At 38.6% G+C, this 27,851-nt stretch overlaps 2 protein-coding genes across 3 annotated transcripts in view; both read left to right on the top strand.

The window, feature by feature from the left end:
• Positions 1-4,639: 4,639 nt before the first annotated feature.
• On the top strand, positions 4,640-5,489 carry LOC102277600 (small ribosomal subunit protein eS4, X isoform). The gene has a single exon (XM_005898187.3). It carries the CDS (start codon positions 4,658-4,660, stop codon positions 5,447-5,449), a length of 792 nt encoding a protein of 263 aa, XP_005898249.2. The 5' UTR covers positions 4,640-4,657; the 3' UTR covers positions 5,450-5,489.
• Positions 5,490-5,943: 454 nt separating this feature from the next.
• The window catches only part of AFG1L (AFG1 like ATPase), a 203,917-nt gene continuing 182,009 nt past the window's right edge, over positions 5,944-27,851 (top strand). For both annotated transcript variants that reach the window (XR_011465371.1, XM_070376507.1), the window contains exon 1: positions 5,944-6,235. Coding sequence is in view for 1 of the 2 variants with exons in the window: in XM_070376507.1 (XP_070232608.1) it covers positions 6,100-6,235 (136 nt within the window). In the remaining variant the exon portion in view is untranslated. The remainder of the gene's footprint in view (positions 6,236-27,851) is intronic.

The following is a 27,851-nucleotide window of genomic DNA, read 5'->3' as shown; positions in this document are numbered from 1 at the left end:
ATGTGTATTCAATTCAGAGTGATTTGTACTGAAATTCTTTACTAAATGGGCACAGGTGCTATGTGTATAATATGCTAGAGTGAGTCAAAACTAATAAATGCTGCTGCTGCTAAGTCGCTTCAGTCGTGTCCGACTCTGTGCGACCCCATAGATGGAAGCTAAACAACAACAAAAAAAGACAATGGGAGTATACTTATATTAATTTTCAAAATGTGTGATTAAAAACATTTTAGACCTAACATCTCAGATATTTGTAAATGTCAAACTCTATACTTGCCATTTCATAACTATTTAATAACAGTAATAATATAATAATAACTTAGATAACACCAAAACTATAAGCAGAAAAATTGTGTAATTTAAGTTCAGAAATCTATTTCTTAGAAAATGCCCTTTAATCATTTTTCAGACTTTCAAGATCGCTATTATATAAAAGTAATTAAATAAAAAGATAATTTACCTGGTATTAAAGTATCAAATTAAAGCTGAAAAACAGTACCTATAAACGGAATTATATTTTTAAAAAATTGTTGAGTAGCAAACACAAGAAGTCATATCTCTTGTTTCTCTCTTTGCTATGCATAAAATCATTTCTAGGATGCTATGCTATGCAAAGTCACTTCAGTTGTGTCCGACTCTGTGCGACCCCATAGATGGCAGCCCACCAGGCTCCCCGTCCCTGGGATTCTCCAGGCAAGAACACTGGAGTGGGTTGCCCTTTCCTTCTCCAATGCATGAAAGTAAAAAGTGAAAGTGAAGTCGCTCAGTCGTGTCCGACTCTTAGTGACCCCATGGATTGCAGCCTAACAGGCTTCTCTGTCCATGGGATTTTCCAAGCAAGAGTACGGGAGTGGGGTGCCATTGCCTTCTCCGCATTTCCAGGATAAATTTTAGTAATTTAATACTATAAAACTATATAGTAGTATAGCATGCAACTCTAAAATACATGTCTTGCATATCAATCTATAAACTCAAACTATGGCTTGTCTTGAGTAATCAACAGCATTGATATGTGAAATGAAGCCAAGTGGATTTGATATTTTAAGGGACAGTTGATTATTTCCAAGAACAAATGCTTCAAAATCCAGCTGGGTTGATTTGGACTAAAGAATGAAGCCTGGTATCATGAATTATAGTATGTATTCCTGCTGAGTAAGCCCTGGATATGGCAAACTCAGATCTGTGGATGCACATCACTCCCTTTGAAGTTGATGAGAATTACTTGGCCTAAGTGAGATACATGCTGGGAAAATTGGGCCCTTATAATTGGTGTGTATAGACATTAGTGGTCTCATGATCCTTTCCTCATCTGGTGCCCTAGTTTTCTCTAGTCTTGGTTTTGGCAGAAGACACCCTTCTTGAGTTAGATATGTCCCATGACCAAAAGGTATTCAAGTTTTATCATCTAGAGAGTCTAGCTTGAGAACTTCTCTATTATCAGTAAAGTTGGATAATTATTTATCCAAGTAATCTTCCTAAGATGTCCATTTGAAAATAAACCACCAGCTGATTCCTTTGAAGTCTAGGCCAAATCATGGCTAATTCTGAGTGTAGTCACCTGGTGCAAGAACTAACACTTATAAACAAATGAGTTCACATAGCTTTATGATTGCATCTTTGAGTCTTGATGAATAGCTGCAATTTAATTTTAGTTCCTCTGAAAAAACAATCTGTATCTATAGAACTGAAAAACATTGAGTCTATTTGATTGCCTGGATATGCATTGCATCAAATTTAACTAACCAGACAACACAACTAGATTGACTATGACCATCACTATGTGACAATCAAAATTCTTATAGCACAGTATACTTTTTGCCTTTATATAGGTCTCATTTAAAGACATTTTGAAGAACTATCTAATTAAATAAGTTTTCAGTTTCTTTTACTGTTCAGTTAATTTCAAGAAGGAGCGGTGCCTGTGTTATCTTGGGTAAATTATTCTCTCTTAGGATTATTGTGTCTCAATATGTAAAATTCAGTTCAGTCGCTCAATAGTGTCCGACTCTTTATGACTCCATGGACTGCAGGACGCCAGGCTTCCCTGTCCATCACCAACTCCCAGAGCTTACTCAAACTCATGTCCATATGTAAAATGGCTGGGTTAAAATCAGATCTTTAAGGTACCTTTAAGATTTAGAAGTTACCTGGCTTCCCTGGTGACTCAGATGGTAAAGAATCTGCTTGCAATGCAGAAGACCCAGGTTCAATCCCTGAGTCAGGAAGATCCCTGGTGGAGGAAATAGCAACCCATTCCAGTACTCTTGCCTGGAGAATGCCACGGATGGCCTACAGGCAACATACAATCCACAGGGTTGCAAAGAGTTGGACATGACTGAGCAACTAACACACACACAAGATTTAAAAATAACTTTTCTCATAAGTCTGGATATCCATACACATGGCATTTTTTTGTTTTTGTAATGATAAATACTGAATACATATGCAGTATTAAACCTGGAACATTCTTGGAGTTGCCCTGGAAATATTCAATTACTAGTTTTCATGATTCTTTTTTTACAATTGAAATACGGTTGAACAAATGTGTTAGTTTTTGGTATACAGCAAAACGATTCAGTTACACACATATACATACATATTCTTTTCCATTATGGTTTATTACAGGATATTGAATATAGTTCTCTGTGCTACACAGTAGGACTTGTTTATATAATGTATATATAGTAGTTTGTATCTGCTAATCCCAGTAGTTATTTTTTTCTAATTAAAAAAGTATCAGAACACACTTAGGAAATAAAGTTGGGGATAGGGAGTAGGAAGATAAGATCCGTTTTCCAGCTTTTTTGAAAATAATATATATGGAGATTCATGAAAACAAATGGAGAAGGCAATGGCACCCCACTCCAGTACTCTTGCCTGGAAAATCCCGTGGACGGAGGAGCCCGGTAGGCTGCAGTCCATAGGGTCCTGAAGAGTTGGACACGACTGAGTGACTTCACTTTCACTTTTCACTTTCATGCATTGGAGAAGGAAAGGGCAACCCACTCCAGTGTTCTTGCCTGGAGAATCCCAGGGACGGGGAGCTTGGTGGGCTGCCGTCTATGGGGTCACACAGAGTTGGACACTGCTGAAGCGACTTGGCATGAAAACAAATGAGATACTTAAATCACAGGGCTTCATTCATTCAATGTGAGAAGACGGTAAGGTAGTTAAGAACCAGATCTTGATTTTTTTCAAGATACAGAATAAATTGTATTTCCTTCCATGGACTTTAGGGAGGCATTACAACTTTAGAATCTGTGATGGAATGTTTTTGTTTATTTTAAAAAGTATTGATTTATTTGGCTGAGCCAGGTCTTAGTTGCAGCATGTGGGATCTAGTTCTCTGACCAGGGATGGAACCTAGGCCTCTTGTATTGGGAGTGTGGAGTCTTAGCCACTGGAACACCATGGAAGTCCCTGGGATTGATGTTTTAATAAAACAGTTTACAATGGCTACTTAATTAGTCTTCTATCATTATCAATTCTCTTGAATACAAAAAATGTAATTTATTTCTAAGTTACCTTATATTTGTACACAACAAAGTTCATTTGCCATGTTTCCGTCCACTTGTACAGTCATGTGAAAATTTCCCGTAAATCTTCCTAGAAGTTTGGCATTAAACTATACATGAGTTCTTATTTCACTTTTGTAATTATTAAACTTGGAATCTTTAATAAGAGGTAATTTCATTGACCAAGACAAGCAGTAGTTTTCCAAGAGCAAACAAAATAATACTCAGACACTCTCTGAAAGTCTTGAGTGTGATAAATGTGTAAGTCAAGGAAGAAATAGTCCAATTTTTTTCAAAAGGTCTTTCACAAAGTGTCACACCAAAAATTAGTGATATTAAATGAAACAAACATGCAGGAATAGTTTGTCCTTTCAGACGTAATTAAAGATAGAAAAAAATCTGACAACATATTTTGGAAGATAATCAAAATAATTTTTCCATAAATGATTTGACAGTCAGTAAAGAAGTCTCCAAAATATTATACCATGCTACATGCTCTCTTTTCCTGTTTCTTTGGAATCTTCTATTGTAGAAGATTTTGTTAGAACTCTTCACTATGACTGGCCCCTCTTGGGTGGCCCTGCAGGGCCTGGCTCATGGCTGCATTGAGTTAGTCAAGCCCCCTCACCAACACAAGGCTGTGATGGGTGAGGAGGTCTATTGTAGACCAACAACCCAATTTTCTGGAACTCTTTATAGTGTAGTTTGAAACTTGGCTTTCTCCTTTCTGTAATCCGTATTTTCTTTCCTGCCTTAACTCACTCTATTCCTTGTTCTTGGAAGGTCTTCATTTCCTGTTGAAAGTAAAGCTTCTAGAAGGCCTTCCTGATTTCCCAAAGTGTTCTTTCATTGATTCCACAACACGTGGTTAAACATTTTGTCGTTGTGTTTATCCCTCCTACCAGATCGACTAACTCTTCAGGTCAGCAGTTTGTATTCCCAATGTATTTAGCATAGTGACTCAAAACAGTTTTTGATTAACCAAAATAGGGCAGATCACCTAGAAATTCTTCTTTAGGTACACTGTCCCATGGCCATTCTATCCACTCATTCATTTTAGGCCATTGGCTTTCCCATGTTACATACATTTCCCCATGTTCTTTAAAAACGTTTGAGTGGCTCTTTTCGTGCCTAACGCAGCCATGGCTCGGGGTCCCAAGAAGCACCTGAAACGCGTAGCAGCTCCAAAACATTGGATGCTGGATAAACTGACCGGTGTGTTTGCCCCTCGTCCATCTACCGGCCCCCACAAGCTAAGGGAGTGTCTCCCCCTAATCATTTTCCTAAGGAATAGACTTAAGTATGCCCTAACTGGAGATGAAGTAAAGAAGATTTGCATGCAGCGTTTCATTAAGATCGATGGCAAAGTCCGCACAGATATAACCTACCCTGCTGGTTTTATGGATGTCATCAGCATTGATAAGACTGGAGAGAACTTTCATTTGATCTATGACACCAAGGGTCGCTTTGCTGTTCATCCTATTACACCTGAGGAGGCCAAGTATAAATTGTGCAAAGTAAGAAAGATATTTGTGGGAACAAAAGGAATCCCTCATCTGGTAACCCATGATGCTCGTACCATCCGTTACCCTGATCCCCTCATCAAGGTGAATGATACCATTCAGATTGACTTGGAAACTGGCAAGATTACTGATTTCATCAAATTTGACACTGGTAACCTGTGCATGGTGACTGGAGGTGCTAACCTGGGAAGAATTGGTGTGATTACAAACCGGGAGAGGCATCCAGGTTCTTTTGATGTAGTTCATGTGAAAGATGCGAACGGCAACAGCTTTGCCACACGGCTCTCAAACATTTTCGTTATTGGCAAAGGCGACAAACCGTGGATCTCTCTTCCCCGTGGAAAGGGTATTCGCCTTACCATTGCTGAGGAGAGAGATAAGAGATTGGTAGCCAAACAGAGCAGTGGATAAAATGATCTCTATGTGATGTGACTGGAAAAGTCTTTGTAATTAAAGATAATACCAAGTGAAAAATAAAAAAAAATAAAAACGTTTGAGTGTACGCCACATCAATTTATGGTATTAAAATACAGAAAGCAAAAGTGGTAGGAGCACATTTCAGATACTCTGCTAAAGATGAGTTGGATGCTGGAGGCAAATAAATCCTACCATTTATGGAAGGTAACATGAATATTTCGTTAAAACATGAGCCTGCATTTTTGATTTTGCAATCTCGGTCAGGTTCTCTAACCTAAAAGGCTCAGGGATGGTTGTTTGAATACAAGCTGTAATCACGTTCTAACTCCTTGAAAGTGTTTTGGAATCCTCTGCTGCACCCTCTGCATGGACAATTGTCCCTCTCGCCAGGCTTGAGCTGCCCGCCCCGCCCTCGGTGCCGCCGCACTGCATGCTGGGAGTCGTAGTCCAGATTTGCTATGTCTGGAAGGATCCAAAGGGCATCGGAGGCCAGCCCGCCCCCTCGCTACTAGAGGTCGAGTTCTTCCGCTGCTCATTCTCTCGGGCGGAGCCTTCCATGAACCTGGCCACGTTTGTCTGTACTACCGTCTCTCTTCTGGGTTTCAATAAAGTTTTCCTCTTCCTCCCCTGGTGCGGAGCTCAAGATGGCGGCCTCATGGTCGCCCTTGGTTACCCTGAGCTTAACGCAGAGCCGGCTGAGAGGGAGATGTGTTGGGTGCAGGGCTTGGGCCGCTGCTCTCACCCCTTCGGCCATCGCCCCTGGAAACCCTCTTTGTAAAGGTTAGTGACTGTGTCTGGAGTAAGCCGAGCCCACTGCTTATGACCCAGGAAGCCTCGGGGCAGTCAACCCTCCTCGAGCTCCATATACTGCCGCTTTGGTTCAGTTTTCGAGAGGTTTCCTCCAGAGGGATTTCACCCTCTCGTGCTCTAGTATTATTGCTTGCTCCAGGAGGAGCACTAAGCACTGAGGGAGGTAGCCCAGAATGACTTTTCATTTTGAGGGTCAGGGTTCGACTCAGGGTTTGTTGTCCCCCGGACCCCGTCTGTTACAGTTGAGACTTTGTAAGCCCAGGTGTGGGAGTACCTGGCTTGAAAGGATTCAAGTGGGGGTGAGGGCTGGGGGTTGAGGTCTAGGAATTCTTCCAACCTGCGCGTTCGCAGTCCCAATGTCTCCAGCCTGGTATCCCGGGACTGTAGTGAAAAGCCAAGCCTCTGACACCTGCAGGCTCCGCGAGCTCTCTGGATTCCGGGAATGGAAGTGTACAAACATTCTCAGATTGAGGGGTCGAGTTCTCATGTACTTTTCAAGTTACTAGAGGCTTCAGCGAAGTGTATTTTGTCACCAAGGCTTACACCATTCATTCATTCGAATTGTTATGTGTTCATGAATGAATGAACCTGTATTTTAAGTAAGCAAGCCCACCAGGAGTGCTAATTTTACTGCTCTGTTCACATCAGTTCAGTTCAGTTCCGTCGCTCATATACTTCTGTTCATATACTTCAACTAAATTGCAGGTTACTCAAAGGCAAGGACCAGATGTCAGTTTCCTCAGCACTTAGCACAATGTTTGGCGCCTTATATATATATATATATATATGTTTTTTTTTTGAGTGATGTTATTCTTATTGTTCCCTCATCCACATAACTTTCTTTAAAAAAAAAAAATCTCCAGGCCACTCCCCCCATAGATCTCAATAGATTGTTTGTCGTTGTCTAATTTAGCTAAAGCTCTCTCAGTCTTTGATTATTATCAACAATAGAATTGAAATTAATACTGGAACTGTGATTAAGTCCCTTTAGGTTTTATTGTAAAGTTTAGCATAATCCACCTCCTATACTGGAGAAGGAAATGGCAACCCACTCCAGTATTCTTGCCTTGAGAATCCCATGGACAGAGCAGCCTGGCAGACTACAGCCCATAGGGTGTCACAGAGTAGAACAAGACTGAAGTGGCTTAGCACACTTACTATCTAATGGAATATTTTGGTAGCATGAGGTTTCTTCGATCATAATATAAACTTAGAATTTTTTTTTTTTTTTTGCAGTATAGACACTAGAAGTAAACAATACGAAATTCAAAGGTACAAAAAGGAATTAGGTAAAATGTTGACTTTCTTCCACCCCTGTCCCACAGCCACTTAGTTTTTCTTCTCAGAAGCAGCTACTGATACTTGTTTCTTATGTATTCTTCCAGAGACATTCTGTGTGTGTGTGTATGTGTGTATATATATATATATATATATCTGTGTGTGTACATATATACACATATATATATTTATAAATATCTGTGGTATGTGCTACAGAAAAATAGAAGTGGTAATGTACTATACACACTTTTCTAGCCTTATGTTTTTTTTCATGTATTGATACTATATCTTGGCAGTCATTCCACATCAATACATGTAGAACTGCCTCACATTTTTAATGGTTAAAATAGAATTCCATTCTATGCATGTACCATAATTTCTGAAAATTAGGACTTAAGGAACATCGTAATAACATGAGACTTATTGAATGTTTGTTCGGGGTCATACAGTATGCTAACTGCTTTCTACATACCTTACCTTATTTAATTCTCATTATCCTTATTTTGGGGATGAAAAACCCAAGGTTGCAAAAGTTATATGGCTAGTTAAGTGACAGAACTTGTGGGTTCAAGTAAAGGCTGTGTCTGGACTTACATCTGAGCCTAAGGCCATTGCTATTAACCTGAACTCATACTATCTCCTATACTCAAGATTTAGCCAGTTTTGAATGTGGACATTTGATGAAAATGTAATTAGGATAGAAGTCAATTTAACTGTAACTAAAATTGCTCCCTCTCCTTCTTTAAGTAAAAGAAGAAATTTAAGTTAAATGTTATTCAGTATTTGGAGTCTGATTTAAATTTGTTTTCTATCCTTTTCTTGATTTTTTTGGGGGGTGGGGTTACTTACTATTTACATTTTAAAAATTTATATTTTATATTGGAATATAGTTGATTAACAACATTGTGTTTCAGGAGTAAAGTGATTCAGTTGTACATATGTATTTATTCATTCTTTTTCGGATTCTTTTCCCATATAAGTTATTACAGAATTTTGAATAGAGTTTCCTGTACTATTTATGTAAAGTTGTTGTTATCTCTATTTTATAGATAAACAGTCTGACCAGCCACTCTAGTGGTATTTGAACCCAGGCATTTTTGCTCCAGAAGCACAAACTTAACCACTATGTTCTACTAGCTCTTTAGCAAGATGATAAACGTTAACACCAACATATCTAGGCTCATCAGAAGTCTTGTAGGACTACACAAAAGAAAGCAGCTTTGCTTGGAAATGGAAGGGCTTTTAAGCAAAAGTGTAGAAGTGAGCTGTGACTGGCCCTTATTGGTGTAGGTATAATTCCTCAGGGGGAGTAGGTAGAGATGAAGCTTGGCAGGTGGGCCAGATTCTGGTTAGAAGAGTCTTGTATAGTATACAAACATGTAGGCTCAGGGTGATTTTGTTGAATATTTCTTGAGAAGTGATCAGGTCCACTTTAGTATATTTGTCCTTGGGCCACCTGAAAAACAGATCAGGAATGCCTGGATGGGGGAATATTGGAAGCATGGTGATTATCTAGGAGAGTGACTTAGGGCCTGAATTACTGGTAAAAATGGAGAGCAGGGCAGCAAAGGAGGGAGTTCAGAGATATTGTTTTGGTAAATCGACCCTCTCTGGGGGAGACAAGGAAATAGCAGAGTTAAGGTCAATTTGGGTTTCCTACTTTGGGCAACTTAATGGCATCATATTCCGTCTATCAAAGAAAACTAAACAAACAAAAAGTAAGGCCAGAGGTGTTTTAGGGGAGGTTCCATTTTGGATATATTAAATTTGAGATGTTAGTGATAATTCTAGGTAAATAAATCTAATTAGTTGTAGGAAGTATGAGAGATGCATCTAAGAAAGGAAATAGGAGGTGCTGAGACACATGAGAATGGAAGAACTGGCTTGGTAATATTTGTAGAATGAAAAGGAGGAAAGACTAGGAATGACTTCTTAAGGAAAACTTATTTTATGAGCAAAAGAATGTGACCTTGTCAGGGAGCAGTTAGAGAGGTCATAGAAGTAAGAGGAGAGAAACCAAGGAGGAGAGTGCTTTTAATTTTTCTAGAACGTAAAATCAGCATATCTATTTTACTTAAGCTAGCCTTAGAAATTGTTTGTTTCCTAGAGGTGAGAGAATATGAGAGTCACATCTTGTGATTTCTTATTATTATACTGTCCTTCTGCATCTCAATGTTGTATTTTTAGATCTCTCTGTTAACTGATGATTCATCTTTCCCTTTAGCTCACAATCTCTTTTTTAGTACACGCACATTGGAGATCCTCATCAGGTATTATTGTGAGTAGAACTCAACCATTTGAGTTGGTATTATTTATTGGTGGTATAGATTAGTGATTAAGAAAATGGACTTTGGACTTTTATTACCCAATTAGATGAATACCCTGTGTGAAACTTCATATTTCTTGGATTTCTATTAACATTTATTATTGTATTAGAGAAAGAATGTTCATGCCTCCTCCTGAGACTGATTAACTTCATGATAATGGTTTCTTTGGGCTTCCCTGGTGGCTCAGTGGTAAAGATTCCACCTGCCAGTGCAGGAGACGTGAGTTTGATCCCTGGGTGGGGAAGACCCTCTGGAGAAGGAAATGGCAACCCACTCCAGTATTCTTGCCTGGGAAATCCCGTGGACAGAGGAGCCTGGTGTGCTGCAGTCCATAGGGTTGCAAAAGAGTCGGACACAACTTAGCAAGTGAGTAAATAACAACAGGTTTCTTTCAGTTAATTTTTTTTAAAGCATAGTAGAACTTACTACATGGCATAGCTAGTGTCCAAATGTAATTCTGTGGTGGAGGGTTGGCAGATGAAATAGGATGGATTCAAGAGTGGAACTTTTGAACAGGGCTACCTTGATAGCTCAGTTGGTAAAGAATCCTTCTGCAATGCAGGAGACCCCATTTGATTCCTGGGTCGGGAAGATTCACTGGAGAAGGGATAGGCTACCCACTCCAGTATTCTTGGGCTTCCCTTGTGGCTCAGCTGGTAAAGAATCTGCCTGCAATGCAGGAGACCTGTGTTTGATCCCTGGGTTGGGAAGATCCCCTGGAGAAGGGAAAGGCTACCCACTCCAGTATTCTGGCCTAGAGAATTCCATGGACTGTCTTGTTTTAGTCCATGGGGTCTCAAAGAGTTAAACACGACTGAGCGACTTTCACTTACTTTCACTTACTTGCTTACTTAAGAGTGGAACCATTCAAAAGGAACTTTAGAAGTCTAGAGACAGATTACTGATCTACCGTAAATTAGCACTGCTTTTTACCTAGTGATCTGCATTCTCTTTAAGTGAATGGTGAATGTTAAATGGATTTAACTATTTTGGATTTGTCTTTTCACAAAAGTACTACAGAAGTAATAGTCAATGGTCTTGAAATTGATAGTTCAGCCTTGGCACCAGTACACTAATATGCTCTGTAAATTGACAGAAGGTTATGTGGCCTCAGCTTGACTCTCTCTCACACTGTTTCTCATAATTTTCTCTGACTAGTGACTAAGATTTGTTCTAATTTCTCTCTTAAGAGCCTTTTGAATATGTCTGTTCTTCCTGCTGTGTTTTGTCTTCCTTGCCTGAAGTCCTCTGTTGAGGTCTCATTTCTGTGTGCACCCTGTTGGAGGTAACTCATACTTTAATCTTTGGAATCTTTTTCTTAACCTTCTTTCACTATCCTGCTTGTCCTTCTTATTTCTTCTCTCCATTCAGCTCATCCTCAAAGATAGTTTTCAACATTATCTGTCCATGTTCTTGACCAGGTACACCTGTTTTCAGCAATTTTTAAAGCCTGAACATGTAGATCTTAGTTACTTCAAAGCTCCATAATGCAATTTATATCTTATATATAACTCCTATAGATTCCATTTAAAAATTCTTTTATATATGTGTGTAAAAAATTTTAAATGAACATAACAAATAGATGTTATTTTTCTTTATTGTTTGAAAGAAAATAGATCTCTTAGATTTCATTATTAAGTAGTGTTTGGAAAGAGTGAATATTAAGGAGTTACTCAGTATGCTAGGCCATGCCTATAATTACTTCAGAATAGCTTTATTCAGATTTTTAGGCAGTATTTTACTGATTTGTTATGAAATTTAAAGTACTGTTTTTTTTCCTTTTGTAAAGTTACACACATTGACAGATTGAAGATTAACTAGCTTCTAAAGGAAAAGAATGATAACTGGCAAGCATTTAGTTTCAATTTTCATAATTTTTCTATTTAAATCAAAAGCACCCTTTTAAAGCCCCTAAATCAGCCATTTATAAATAAAGTAAATCATCTTGTGATGCATTCCTTGATGATGGCTTATGTTGTTTTTCTAAAGAAAGAGTTTAATTAAGATTTGATTTTCTTCTATTCTGCACTTTGTTTATTCATCACTGAATCAAACATAGGTCTTTTAGTGTCACTGGTAAATCTGACTTTTTGGGTCATTGATGACCATTGCAGTTTTCAGAAAGGCAGCTGAATGTTTTTCTTTGGGTATGAATAGACCATAATAGAGCATAAACGGGCTGCATATGACCTTAGCATGGGCTTCTGTCATTGTAGGAGAACATTTCTGGTCAGTGGCCACTGTTTATAGTTTGTTAAAATCAACACAAATGTACAAAACACTCATGAATAATTGTGAACACAGTATTTGAATGGATGTTTAATAAATATGCATTAAAAATCTAATTACAGTAATGAAGTTTACAGCTGAAATTTTAATCCAACCCTTTAGAAATATTAAACGTGCTTTTCCTGATTGTGCATTTTTCTCACAGCAGTTGGGTAAACATTTTAAACTGGAAATCTAAATTCCTCATATAGTTTTGATTTCATTTAACTAAGCGTGTGTTCTTTTTGGCAACAGTCTTCTTTCTCTTTGTGAAAAAGTAAAGCTCCTTTTATCCCATAACTATTACTTAGAAGAATTCTGATCAGTTCTGTTTTAGGACTAATGAACATATGGGATACCTGATGAATAATAAAATGTAACCTGGGAAGGCTAGATTGTGATTTTGGTTTCATCCTCTGGTACTGAATCAGTCATTTAATTTGATATTTCCTTTTTCTCATCTGTCGAATGAGATTAGTCATCCTAACTAACATGTCATCATGAGGCTCAAATGTCATCTATGAGGCTCAAATAAGTTATTGTATGAGAAAGTCCTTTGAAAACCATAAGATATGTTATATAAGTGTGGGGCTATGCCAGGAGTAATTGAAATGGTAATATTGAAATGGTAGAGGTGGTGGATTCCAGTCAGTGAAAAGGAATAGGACGAACTCAGCTCTATGTATAATTACTAAAACCTTTTTGATTTGGGGGGCAGACTCACTTATGTTAACAATGGCAAAGGACTCAGTCTGATTTCAATGCTTTGAATTCTAGAAAATGCAGTTTTGATTTTTCTAAGATTGTGTGGCGGGCCTCTACAGATAACCAGGATGGTTGTTGTTATCCTAGATTTAACTACCTTTTCTCTGGATATCCTGAATATATCTAGAGGGTCTTAGAAAATATGAGCTACTGCTTTCATCATGATGTTTCAAAGAAAGCTGTTCAAATTTGATTTATAGTATTCAGGTAAGTCACTTAGGTATCATATCTTCATTTAGTAAGATATTGCTTATGGATACTGTTTTCAGAGTAACTCCAGTTGTTAATTATTTGCTGTGCAGTGAGATACAATGATAACATTTCGTAGGATCATAGAATAATAGAGCTGAAGGGGACCTCTGGGTTATGTAGTCAAATGTCACATGGGAATGTACTTTCTGCCTTTATTTCTTTTTGAGGCATTCTGTTCATTTTTGGGTAGCCCTAATTGCTAGAAAATACTTTAATAGGCTGAGATGTGAGCTTCTCTGTAACTTCTCCTCATTCATCTTGACTCTTTCCCCAAGGACAGCTTATATAACTCTAGTTCTCATTATTCTCATGGCAGTTTTCTAAGTATATTAAGACCGATGATGTGTATCTTATTAATTTATATAGTCATTTATTCATTTATCATATTTCCTTGTCCCAATTCCATTTGACAGCCTTTACAACATCAAAGACTTATATTTCTCCCATTCATCTGTGCATTCATTCTGCAAATATTTCTTGGTGCACCTGTATGCTAGACACAAAGTGCTGGGATGTTACTCTCTCCTTAGTGTCAACCTCTCTTGTCTTACAGTCGCATCTCATGACATTCTTGTGAAATCTTACGGTTTCTAGATCCCTGAAGTACTTCCCTTGTTGAGACTACAGTATGGTTTCTGAATGTCATTCTGTAAACACGGTCCACATATCAGTATATTCCTTTGGACATTTCTGGCCAGAACAGTACTTTAGGTTACCTTTTCTGTGTCCTGGTGCATTAACTTGGTGGCCAGGTCATATTCATGTCTCACCTTAAGGCTCCTTGGGCTATTAAGACAGGTCTCCTTTGTTTATACTTGATGAGTTATTTTTTTCTATTAAAAGTAAATTATTTTTATTATAAAAATACTACATGTGCATAGTAGAAAATACAGGAAAGATAATCACTGTGAACTTCATTTTTATTTTTTAAGTATACTTATTAATGTATACGATTCATTTAGAAAAGTACACAAGTGGTAATTGTAAAGCCTACTGAATTTTTATAAACAGATTTGTGTAAATACAACCCAAATCAAAAATAGAACTTTTGTAGTACTCAAAGGCTCACATTGTGTACCCTTAAAGTCATTAGTTTTTTACTCAAAATGGCAGTCAACACCCTGGTTTATGTTACTGTTGATTTATCCTTTCATATGTTGATTTACACTTGTTTTCATGTGTTGGCTATTTAAATAATGCTGCATTGGACAGACGGAGAAGGCAATGGCACCCCGCTCCAGTACTCTTGCCTGGAAAATCCCATGGATGGAGGAGCCTGGTAGGCTGCAGAAGAGTAGGTCGCGGCCTGGTAGGTCTCGAAGAGTCGGACACTTACTGAGCGACTTCACTTTCACTTTCATACATTGGAGAAGGAAATGGCAACCCACTCCAGTGTTCTTGCCTGGAGAATTCCAGGGATGGCGGAGCCTGGTGGGCTGCTGTCTATGGGGTCGCACAGAGTTGGACACGACTGAAGCGACTTAGCAGCAGCAGCAGCAGCAATGGACAGAGGAGCCTGACAGGCTACAGTTCATGGGGTCACAAAGAGTGGGACACGACTTAGTGACTGAGCATGCACACACAGTGGACATGGGGGTGCAGTGATTTTTTTGAGATAGTGATTTTGTTTCCTTCAGAGAAATACTCATAGGTGAAATTGTTGGATTCTATTTCTTAATGAATTATGTCAGATTATAGATTGCAAATGTTTTCTCCCATTCTGTGGGTTGTATCATCACTTTCTTGGTAATGTCCTTTATTAATACAAAAGTATTAATTTTGATGAAGTCCAATTTATTTTTTGTTTGGTCGCTTTTGCTTTTGGTATCATAACTAAGAAATCATTGCCTAATCCAAGGTCATGAAGATTTACAATGATGTTTTCTTCTAAACATTTTATAATTTTAGCTCTTATGGTTATGTTTTTGATCCATTACTACAGGGATTTAATTGGGATTCATTAAGTCTGAGTTTCACAGATGATTGTCATTGTCCAGACAGGATTAGCTTTAGAAAGTCCACACCTGTTAGGAGAGTAAGTCAGGGATTGGCAACCTTTTTCTGGAAAGGGTCAGGTAATACTTTTGTCCTTGCCTGCCATGGTCTCTATTGCAGCTATAATTGGCCATCCTTATTTTTGAGTTGAACATCTGTGTATGCAGAGGGCCAACTGTATTTATTGTACTGTACCATTTTATATCAGGGACTTGAGCATTTGTCGATTTTGGTATATGAAGGGGCTCCTTGAGCCAATCTTCTGCGGATACCGATGAACAATTGTACTCAATTCTGGTACTGTGAAAACAGCCAGAGACAATAGACTATTGGGTATAGCCATTGGCCTGCTGACCATAGTTTGCAGACCACTGGACTAGGAAGATATTCACCTGTACTTTATTTTTTTGGTTTGAAATTTTTTATGTATTTACATTTTAAAGCCATCTGGAAAGTATTTTGGTATGTACTATGAGGGGATAATCTAAATTAACTTTTCTATTCTAGTTGTCTAGCTGTCACTTGTTGAATGATCTCTTGGCTCCCATTGCTTAATTCATTTATTCAACAAATATTTATTGTGTGCCTATCATATGCCAGGCATTGTAGGTGCAGGGTATACAGTGAATTAAACAGACATGATGTCGTCTCTTTTGGCTTTCCTGCTGGTAAAGGATCCGCCTGCAGTGCAGGAGACCTGGGTTCTATCCCTGGGTTGGGAAAATCCCCTGGAGAAGGGAAGGGCTATTCACTGAACTATTTTGGCCTGGAGAATTCCAAGGACTATGTAGTCCATTGGGTTGCAAAGAGTCAGACGATCCTGAATGACTTTTACCTTCCCTCTTGTGACTTGTAGTCTAGTTGAGAGAGACAGACATAAAGTAAATAACAAAGAAATAATTTCAAGTTGGGTGATAAAAGAACAGTGATAAGATTGGGTATACCTTTCTTTTTTATTATCTATATTAAGTTATTTAATGAAGACTTGGTTTGAAATATCTATTCTGTTCATTGATCTTCGGATCACTGCTACTGCTAAGTCGCTTCAGTCATGTCCAACTCTGTGTGACCCCATAGACGGCAGCCCACCAGTCTCCCCTGTCCCTGAGATTCTCCAGGCAAGAACACTGGAGTGGGTTGCCATTTCCTTCTCCAGTGCATGAAAGTGAAAAGTGAAAGTGAAGTCGCTCAGTCGTTTCCGACTCTTCTCGACCCCATGGACTGCAGCCTACCAGGCTCCTCTGCCCATGGGATTTTCCAGGAAAGAGTACTGGAGTGGGGTGCCATTGCCTTCTCCACAGTGTTTTATAATTATTTTCTCATCTGGTAGATAAGATCCTCCTCATTACTTCACATCTTCATAATTTTCTAAAGATGTTGGAATTGGAATTTGATGGAACTGTGTTTAATCTGTAAATTGTACAGAATTGACAGTGTTATGATGTTGTGCCTTTCTTTTCCATAACCTTGTGTCCAGTTTTCCAAATTTTCATTTATGCCTTTGAAAATTTAGTTCTCTTCACATAGATCTTACGGATTGATTGTTAATATGACTCTTCTTTATTTTAGACTTTTTAATCTTAATTGTAAGTGGGATCCTTTTTTCCCCTATTGTATTTGCAACAGGTCATTGCTAATATGTCAGAAGGATAAAGCTGTTAAATTGTTTTCCAGTATCCTCCTCCTTGCACTTTTCTGGTGGCTCAAACAGTAGAGAATCCGCCTACAATATGGGAGACCTGGGTTTGATCCCTGGGTTGGGAAGATCCCCTGGAGGAGGGCATGGCAACCCGCTCCAGTATTCTTGCCTGGAGAATCCCCATGGACAGAGGAGCCTGGCGGGCCACAGTTCATAGGCTCTCAGAGAGTCGGACACAACTGAACCACTATGCACAGCACAGCACAGCATCCTTCTTCTTTGCTTAAGAGGAGGTATAATTAAGCCACCAAATTCTTTAAAACTCCTAAGTGGCTCCCTGGTATCTTCAGTATTAAATTAAAAAACTATTTGAATTTAACTTTAAATTTACCATTGTAAAGCCCTGTGTCACCTGGTTTCTTTGTATTTTTCTAGTATCTTAATTCTTGCCCCTGGGCCTTTTATATTTTATCTCAGTACTGAACTTGTTTCATTTTCTGTAATGTACGGTCCTCTCATATTTCAGAGCCTTCTCTCAGCCTGATGCACCTCCTTCTCTTTTTTCTATTTTTCCCTGGCTAACTCCTGTTTCTCTTTTTTGCTCTCAATTGAAACATCATTTCCTGAGTAACCTTACTTAACCTCCTTAACCTAGGTGCTTTGGCTCTGTGATCTCATAGCATCCTTCTCTTCCCTTTACTTGGTACCACATTTTATTAAAGTTGTTTATCCACTTTTTTAAATCTCTCCCAGTGCCCTGTTGGCATTTTGAGTGCAGTTACAGTGTCTGTCTAGATGGTTGTTTGAAGTTTTTAGTACAGAGCTTTATACTCTATGGCTACTTTATTTGTTGTTGCGTATTCAGTTCTTCTGCTGAAAAGTTTTCAATTGATTCTTTTCAGTATAATTAAGTTTTTGAACCTATTTACACCTTTTGGTACTTTTATCCCGTTTGGTGGCACATCAACATCATTTTGAATCACAACTGTGATCCATTGGTCTGTCTCCTGACTTGGTGTCATCTTTGTTTTTGAGAGCTGGGTCTTCATTTAGTGCCAAATATGTTAATACTTGGTTCTCAAAACTCAAAAAGGTGTACATTAATCTAGTTAGTCAGAATTCTTAAGAGCCAGTTATGTGAAGTATAAGCGCTTTTATATTTATATAGAAAGGAATTTCTTTGCTCTAACATTTCAACTTTGGGCTTTTAGTAAAAAAGCTGCTGATTCATACACATAGGAAAAAAACTATGGTTACCAGGGAGGAATGGAGAGAGGAGGGGTAAATCAGGAGTAAACAACAAGGACCTACTATCTGGCTGCTGCTGCTAAGTCACTTCAGTCGTGTCCGACTCTGTGCGACCCCATAGAGGGCAGCCCACCAGGCTCCCCCGTCCCTGGGATTCTGCAGGCAAGAACACTATCTGGCACCGGTAACTGTATTCAATGTCTTATAATAGCCTGTAATGAAACAAAATCTGAAAAAAGCATATATATATGTGTGTGTGTAACTGAGTCACTTTGCTGTAGCTAAAACTAACACAGCATTGTAAACCAACTATACTTCAGTAGAAAAAAAATCTGCTGCTGCTGCTGGGTTTTGGAAGAGTACCGTTTATTAGCAGAGGGAGGTTGACCCCAGAGTGCAGGCAGGTCAGAGCTCTAGCTGGGCCTGAGTAGGGTGGAAACCCAGGAGTGGGTTGATGGTTGCTCCAGGAGGCTTGAGTACTTCAAATTAGAGGGCCTGAGAGAGGTTTGTGTTTTGATTTTCTGTTGCCTGGCTGCGAAAACTGGGAGCACAGTCTTCACTTGTCTGTAGTGTTATGGTGATTTTAATGAGCGAAGTATCCTGGTGGTTTGGGGTTGTTTAGCTTGAGCTCCTATCTTGCACATTCACTTAACATTTTCTAACTTTTTGTGGTGTTTTAGTTCCCTCATTTGTAAGGAATAGCAATGCCTACCTTAGATTTTTTTGGAGAAGTAAGATAATATATAGAACATGCTATGTGTACCCTGGCTACATAGGAGGCACTTGTTAGTGTTTTCTTTACCTTTCAGGATTCTGTTTCTCATAAGTTTTCAAAGGAATCCAAGCTTTCCAAAGAAAATCTTAAGTTGTTAAAAGCATATGACTTTTTTGGGTTATGTAAGTACCTCTTGTAATCTGTTGATTTTTATACAACATCCTTAATTCTAGTGACGTAAACACATGCAATGTCTTGAAATAGACTCATCAAAAATTTTATTGAATATTTTTGGACATATAGCTGTCTAGGAAGGAATAATGCAAAAAGATAATTTTCTTTACCTTGAAAACTCTTTAAATTTGTATAATCATTTGTTATCTTGCATATATTCAGTTCTTTAATCACAGGGTATTTTTGAGTTGAGAATTCTTTACTAGTATGTTTTTGAGCTGAGCCACTTTACTGATGAGTTGTATGTAAAATTTCTGCACATTAAATGACATCTCTACTGATTTTGAGTATAAAGTTGGAGATGGGTTCTCAAAAATATGTAACACCAAGTGAAAATCCTTAAGGGTGAAACAAACCTGTAAAATAACATTTCTGAAAGAAAAATGCTTACTTTCTGTTGAAATAGTCTGGTCCACCATTTTGCCTAAGTCTTTAAAGAATATCTGTAAGATTTTCTTAACTATCTACTTTGTGTAGAATTTGAAATTTCATTCCTATTTAAAGCCCCAAAGAGCACAGAGACCACACATCCCCTTTGCTGTTATTACTCTAGCTCTGTGGAAACACAGTTAAGCTTTATGACATATATTTTAGTCAAGGTTCTTCAGAGACAACCAATAGGATGTATGTACATTAGAAAGAGATTTATTATAAGAAATCATCAGCTTGTGCAGTTATGGAGGTTGACAAGTGCCAAGATCTACATCAGTATGCTGAAGACCTGGAGACCCAGGAGAGTTGGTGGTGTTAATTCCCATCTGCGTCCAAAGGCCTGAAAACCAGAAGTGCCAATAGTGTAGTTCTCAGCTTAAGACCCAGGAAGAACGAACATTTCAGTTTGAGTCTAAAGGCAGGAGAAAACCAATGTTACAGCGTAAACGCATCCAGGCTCAAGGAGTTCCCTCTTAGGGAAGATCAGTCTTCCGTTCAGGACTTCAACCGATTGGATGGCACCCTCCCACATAATGGAGAGCAGTCTACTCAGTCTACTGCTTCAAATGTTAAGCTTAAAAGAAATACCCTCACAGACGCATCTACAGTGGTGTTTGACCAAATGTATTGGCACTCCATGGCCCGGTCAAGTTGACATAAAATTCACTATCACACATATATCAAGATTATTGTTGTCCTCAGTGTGTCAGCGGCATTTCCTCTCATGTTCTGAAGGTACTTGCAGCAGTACAGGTATGTTGACTTCACAGGTAAAAGTACAGAGGCAGGAAGGAATGAGTTTCTGTCCTAGTCATTTTTGAAGAGCATCAGGAGACACTCTGGCAGAAGTTGACTTCCTCTTAGGCATCATTGGCTAGGACTGTGATTTTGTGACCAACTTGCTATGATCCGGAGTTGAAATGGTGGAGTCAGGAGATAAATCTGGAGGGTATGACTCCAGAGCCCAGGCCCCTTCCACCATAACATCCTGCCTCCCTGCTGGACCTGTAGGTACAATGCTGGCTCTGCCACTACCTAGCTATGGGGACATGGACAAGTTACTTACTTAGTCCCTTTGTGCTTCAGGTTCTTTAAGTTAGGGATAATGTTAGTACCTGCATCAAAAGGCGGTTGTGAAGATTAAATGATTGGAAGTGTGTAAAGTACTGAGAAAAGTACTTGGCACTTAGAGCTCACTAAACGGCAATTTTTGCTGCTTTTGTTATTATCTATATGACTTGGTCAGTTTACTTAACCTGCAATGCTAACTCTCTGGTCCAAATCATAGATATCTCTGAACTGTACTGTTGTTACAGTTTCCTAACTGGTCTCTCTGCCTTTTAAAAAAAAAAAGGAAAAATTCTTCTACTTGATCTTATCAAATCCATGCTATTTACCATGGTTTGTAAGACCCTGCATGATCTGGTCCTTCCTCCCTTTCCAACTTCACCTTATAACATACTGCACCTTGTAAACTTTCTCTTCCTTCCTTGAAAATGTGAAGCTTATTTCCATTTTCACTTTAAGGTTTGCCAGAGCTCTTTCTTCTCCCTGAGCAGTTCTCCCAGTTCTTCCTTAGGACCACTTCTTCGGATATTAGGTGTCAACTTATGTCACTTCCACAGGAAGGCTTTTCTTGATCATCTATAGGAGTCCTCAATCATTCCCTAGCATAGTGCTTCTCAGACTTAAGTGTGCATATGAAACACCTATATATTTTGTTAAAAATGCAAATTTTGATTCAGACCCCTGAGGTGGTGCCTAAAATTCTGTACTTTTGTTGAGCTCCCTGGGGAGATCAGAGGTCCCAGGATATCACTCAGTTTTATTTTCACCAGTATACTGATCATTACATGATCCTTTGTTGCTTCTTCATTTAATTTTTTGTCTGTCTTCCCCTTGACTGGAGGGAAGTCTCCACAAGGAAAGGTATTTGTTTTTAAGTGTAGTTTCACTGGTGATAAGAATAGTGCCTGAGCTACATAGTTGGTTCTCAAGAAACGTGAGTGAATGAATCAATGAACAGATTCATTTATGGGTGTTTTTAGTTATTTGTATAATAGGATTATTGTGCAGAGTAGAGCAAGTAATTATGTGAAGTTACTTAACCTAGTCCTTAGTACACTGTAGGTGCTCAATAAATGTGAGCCGCTCTTAATAGAATTTTCTTTTAAACTCAAAATTTTGACAATTCTTTTTAAAACAGTGATTCTTAACCAGTTTTTGTTCACTTGTTTGAAATTCTAAAGGAATTTGTAGTATATTTAGAGGTCTTACCTCAAGAAAAATGCACAAACATACACACAGACACTTTTAATTTCAGAAAGCTCTCAGACCGCCCCCCCACCCCCACCCCCCATCCAATTCACTGCCAGCCTGTCAAGACCTTATTTAGAAAAAACAACCCATATATATATAAAAATTCTTGTTAGGGCTGTTTGCGTCAATTTGCCTTTTTCTAATTTCTCAACAGTTGTACTGTCGAATTGCCTCTTCTTTCTTGTTGTAAGTTATTATGTGCCGTTAAGAAAAGCATCAGTGCTTGTGTGCTCAGTCGCTCAATTGTGTCCTACTCTTTGTGACCCCATGGACTGTAGCCTGCCAGGCTCCTCTGTTCATGGGATTTTCTAGGCAAGAATACTAGAACGGGTTGCCATGCCCTCCTCCAGGGGATCTTTCGGACCCAGGGTTTGAACCCGTGCCTCTTGCTTCTCCTGCATTAGTGGATTCTTTACCATGGAGCCACCTGGGAAGCCCCACAGAGCGTAATTGTGCTTTATACTATTAATGCAATGAGATTATTTAAGTGGAACATGTTAGCATAGACTTTAAGAGTGCAGAACTTAAAAATTTTTTTGTTCTAAATCTCTGTTTTAAGATGAAATCTTAAATATTGGGGGAACTCCCTTCTCTTCCTGCCAGTAATGCCCCACAACAAACAGACGTGATTTGTGTTCTTAAAACTTGCTGGACTTCTGTAAGAAGTGTGCCAAGCATTAAACCCACAAAGTGACACAGGACAAGAAGGGCAAGGATTCTTTGAATGCCCAGGAAAAGTGGTCTTATGACAGGAAGCAGAGAGGCTATGATGGGCAGAATGAGCTGCTTTTCTGGAAAAAGGGCTAAAATTACAAAAAGGGATTGTGCTGAGGCTTGAATTAATTGAGCCTAGAAAGTGCTGCAGATTTAGAGAGTGCTGACTGTTAAGGCCTGCAAGCATTTTGAACTGGGAGGAGATATAAGGGCTAAGTGGTCCAGTCCTAAGCTTCATCTTTTATTTTTTTATGAAGACAGTAAAATCTTAAGCTTATGTTCATTTAAAAAAAAAGTTGGTGGAGGGGTAGCTGAAGTAATAACAAATAAACCTGTTAAAGCCTGGGGAAGCTAATTCTTTTTTTCCTTAGGGAGAAAAATAGATGTAATTGTTAGAATACTATCTAGAAAATTATAATAGATTGTTCAGATGCTAAAATATCATGATATTGAGTATATCTTATAGCAGGTGGGCTATGGAGCATAGTAGAATCTTCCTAAAACTTAGTTTAGGAGACAGTAGTGAAATAAGGTAGAAAATTGAGGTATTAAAACAGTTTAGATTTTTTTTTTCCCCTCTAAAATCTCCCATTTATGTTTGTGGATTAGTGTGTGGATCTTCAGAATGGCATTTTCCCACTGTCCATTTGGAGTACAATAAGGCAAATTAATACAAATCAAAATAATATGGCAGCAGCATCACATAATTTGTGTACACTGATGTAGTAACAGATTTAATTTAGTGCAGCTTTTGAGAAGTCTTTTGTGTTTCAATTTATACAGCTGCTATCCAGGCCTAAGCTGGCTAGTCTTTCAGCCTTGAGCATCTTGCCTGACTGATTCTCTTTCTTTTTAAAAAGACTTTATTATTTTTTTTAGAGCAGTTTTAGGTTCACAGCAAAATTCAGAGAAAGGTACAGAGATTTGCCAAATACCCGCTGCCTGCCCCTCAGCATGTCCCCATTATCACTGTCCCGTCCAGAGAGGTACATTTGTTATAGTTGATGAACCTCCATTGACGCAGCATCATCATCCGAAGTCCATAGTTTACAGTAGGGTTCACTCTTGGTGTGGTACAGTCTACGAACATGGACAAGTGTATAATGACATGTATCCATCAATATAGTATATTTTAAGGTATTTTCACTACCCTAAAAATCCTCTGTGTTCTGCCTATTCACACCTTCTTCCTATCTACTTGCTTCCTTTTTCTACTACTGATCTTTTTACTATCTTCATAGTTTTGCCTTTTCTAGAATGTCATTGTTGTATAATTAAGATATAGGACCTTACAGTATATAGCTTTTTCAAATTGATCTTTCACTTAGTTACGTGCTTTTACATTTTTTTGTGTGTGTGTTTTCATGGCTTGATAGACTCATTTCTTTTTAGTGCTGAGTAATATTCCATTTTCAGGGTGTGCCAGTTTATTTATCCATTCTCCTTCTGAAGGACATCTTGGTTGCTTCTAAGTTATGGCAATTATGAATAAAGATGCTATAAATATATGTGTGCAGGTTTTTGTGGACATAAGTTTCCAGCTTCTGTGGGTAAATACCAAGGAGCATAATTGTTGGATTGTATGATAAGAGTATAGTTTTATAACAAACCACCAAATTGTCTTTTAAAGTGGCTGTACCATTTTGCATGCTCATCAAGAAAGAGAGGTACTATTGGTCTACATCCTGGCCAGCATTTGTCAGTGTTCTGGATTTTGGCCATTCTAATAGGCATGTTCAGTTCAGTTCAGTTCAGTCGCTCAGTCGTGTCCGACTCCTTGCGACCCTATGAATCGCAGCACGCCAGGCCTTCCTGTCCATCACCAACTCCCAGAGTTCACTCAGACTCATGTCCATTGAGTCAGTGATGCCATCCAGCCATCTCATCCTCTGTTGTCCCCTTCTCCTTCTGCCCCCAACCACTCCCAGCATCAGAGTATTTTCCATTGAGTCAATTCTTCACATGAGGTGGCCAAAGTACTGGAGTTTCAGCTTTAGTATCATTCCTTCCAAAGAAATCCCAGGGTTGATGTCCTTCAGAATGGACTGGTTGGATCTCCTTGCAGGCCAAGGGACTCTCAAGAGTCTTCTCCAATACCACAGTTTAAAAGCATCAATTCTTTGGTGCTCAGCTTTCTTCACAGTCCAACTCTCACATCCATACGTGACCACTGGAAAAACCATAGCCTTGACTAGACAGACCTTTGTTGGCAAAGTAATGTCTCTGCTTTTGAATATGCTATCTAGGTTGGTCATAACTTTTCTTCCAAGGAGTAAGCATCTTTTAATTTCATGGCTGCAGTCACCATCTGCAGTGATTTTGGAGCCCAAAAAAATAAAGTCTGACACTGTTAGTGGTATCTAATTGTTCTTTTAATTTGCATTTCTGTGATGGCATATGATGTGGAGATCTTTTCATATGCTTCTTTGTCATATGTGTATCTTCTTTGGTGAGGTTTCTGTTAAAGTTTTTAGACCAGTTTTTAATCAGATTGTTTTCTAGTGAGTTTTTAGAGTTCTTTGTGTGTTTTGGAAAATAGTCTTTTATCAGATGGGTCTTTGGCAAATATTTTCTCCCAGTCTGTGGCTTGTCTTCTTATGAGACCATGACATTGTCTTTTGCAGAATAAAAGTTTTTAATTAAGTCTAGCTTATCAATGATTTGTCTCAGGAATTGTACCTTTGGTATTGTATCTAAAAAGTTAAAACGGTACCCAAGATCATCTAGGTTTTGCCTGTATTTCTTGCATGGTATCTTCTAAGAGTTTTATAATTTCATTTTTTACATTTAGTCCTATGATGCATTTTTAAAAAAATATTTATTTATGTGGCTGCACCGGTCTTAGTTGCGGCATATGAACTCTTGATTGAGGCATGTGGTATCTAGTTCGCTGACTAGGGATTGAACCTGGGCCCCCTGCATTGGGTGTGCAGTCTTAGTCACTGGACCACCAAGGAAGACCTCCTATGAAGCAATTTGAGTTAATTTTTGTGAGGTGTAAGGTCTGCGTCTAGATTCCCTTTTTTGCATGTGGATGTGCTGTTGTCCCAGCATCATTTATTGAAAAGATTATCTTTGCTCCACTGTATTACCTTTATTCCTCTGGCAAAATGAATTGACTATATGTATGTGGCTATATTTCTGGACTCTCTATTCTGTTTTATTGATCTGTTTGTCTGTTCTTTTGGCAATACAGTGCTATAATGATTATTGTAGCTTTCTAGTAGGTCTTGAAGTTGGGTAGTGTCAATCCTCCAATTTTGTTCTTCTCTGTTGGTATTGTGTTGGTTATTTTGGGTCTCTCTTTGCTTCTTCATTTACATTTTAGAATTATTTTGTCAGTATCCACAAAATAATTTGCCAGAATTTTAATTGAGATTCCGTTGAATCTGTAGATCAAGTTGGGAAGAACTGACATTTTGACAATATTTAGTCTATCTGTGAGCATAGAATATTTCTCCATTTTTAAGTTCTTTGATTTTGTTCATCAGCGTTCTGTCATTTTCTGCATATAGATCTTTTACATATTTTGTTAGATTTACACCTTAGTATTTCATTTTTGGGAGTGCTAATGTAAGTGGTATTTAAAAAAATATTTATTAATTCAGCTGTGCTGGTCTTAGTTGTGGCACACAAGATCTTTGATCTTACATTGGGACATGTGGGAATCTTTAGCTGTGGCATGGGGGATCTAGTTCCATGACCAGGCATTGAACCTGGGCTCCCTCTATTGGGAGTGGAGAATCTTAGCCACTGGACCGCCAGGGAAGTCCTTAAATGCTATTGTTTTTAATTTTACATTCCACTGTTCACTGCAGGCATATATGAAAGTGATTGTCTTTTGTATATTAACCTTGTATCTTATAACCTTACTGGAATTGCTTGTTAGTCCTAGGAGTCTTATTTTGTTGTTTCTTTTGTATTTTCTATATAGACAATCATGTCATTTGGGAACAGAACATTTTATTTCTTCCTTTCCAATCTGCATGCCTTTTATTTCCTCTTCTTGTCTTATGGCATTATTTAATGCTGTGTTGATATGGAGTGAAGAGAGGGGACATCCTTTACTTGTTCTTGATCTTAGTGGGAAACTTCTAGGCTATTACTCTTAAGTATATTTTTAGCTATAGGGTTTTTGTGAATATTCTTTATCAAGATAAGGAAGTTCCTTCTTTTCTTAGTTTACTGTGAGTTCTTATCATGAATGGGTGTTAGTTTTTGTCAAATGCTTTTTCTGTGTTTATTGATTCCTTGAACCTCAGAATGAGAACACCATATGTGTTGGGGATCCCCTTAAGACTACCCTCTGGGGATTTACTAAAAGACTCAGAGGACTCAGCATATAGTTAGACTCAAGGCTACCATTTATTATAGTGAAAGGATACAAAGCACAATCAGCAAAGGGAAAAGGCATGTGGGGGAAAGTTTGGGAAAAAATTAGAAGCATATAAGCATCTTCTCTCAGTGGAGTCAAACAGAACATGCTTAATACCTCCAGCAACTTTGACAACAGGGGTGAAATGTCTATTAGGAAGATTCATTAGAGACTCGAGGCCTAGGGTCGAGTGGTGGTTATGGACGTGCCCTCTGCCTGTCCATGCGTGCGTGCTTAGCTGCTTCAGTCATGTCTGACTCTGCAGCCCTATGGACTGTAGCCTGCCAGGCTCCTCTTGCCATGGGTAAGAATACTGGAGTGGGTTGCCATGGTCTCCGTCAGGGGATCCTCCCTACCCAGGGATTAAACCTGCATCCCTTATACCTCCTGCATTGGCAGATGGGTTCTTTACTACTAGTGTCACCTGGGAAGCCCACCCTCTGCCTAGCCTGTGCGAAAATTCCAGACTTGTAGAAGGAAACTTGGTGTTCAGCATAAACCATATTGCTTATATATAATACAAGCGTTTAGGCACAGTGAGTCACTCATACTATTTCTGGATTGATGGGGAACCCTGTGGGAATTCAAGCTCCAGTCAAGGTCCCACTTTTGCAAGCAGGCATTTCTAAGCTCTGCAGTCTGAGGCCTGCTGTGTTAACGCTTTTCTGTGCACTGTTCTCACTTAATGTGATCCTATAAGGTGGGGAAGAGGCCTTAGGGGCTCCTTTGGAAATGAAGGGATATGGGTGTGAGAATGAGGGAGATGTGGAGAGGATGGGACTTTGTTACCCCTTTCTTCTTTTCTGTTAAGTAAATTTAGGATCCGATGGAAGGTTTTGTATATAAAAAAGGTGCTGCTGTTAAAATTACATTTGAAAATCACTCCTTTAAACAATGAGATGAATTTTAAGCCAAATATTGGTAAAATCACATTTGGATTTTAGTAGGATCATTTCTGTTGTTGATGGGAGATATTTTTTTAAGAGATTGTGGTCAAGATAAATTTGAGGTTGGAGATGATCAGA

Source organism: Bos mutus, chromosome 9, assembly GCF_027580195.1.
Source record: "Bos mutus isolate GX-2022 chromosome 9, NWIPB_WYAK_1.1, whole genome shotgun sequence".
NCBI classification, from domain to species: domain Eukaryota; kingdom Metazoa; phylum Chordata; class Mammalia; order Artiodactyla; family Bovidae; genus Bos; species Bos mutus.
Note: the sequence above shows the minus strand (reverse complement) of the source record. Positions and strands in the feature narration are given on the sequence as shown.

Bases quoted from the DNA above. Each gene is read 5' to 3' on its own strand.
- LOC102277600 (XM_005898187.3), top strand. From the start codon at position 4,658: ATGGCTCGGGGTCCCAAGAAGCACCTGAAACGCGTAGCAGCTCCAAAA.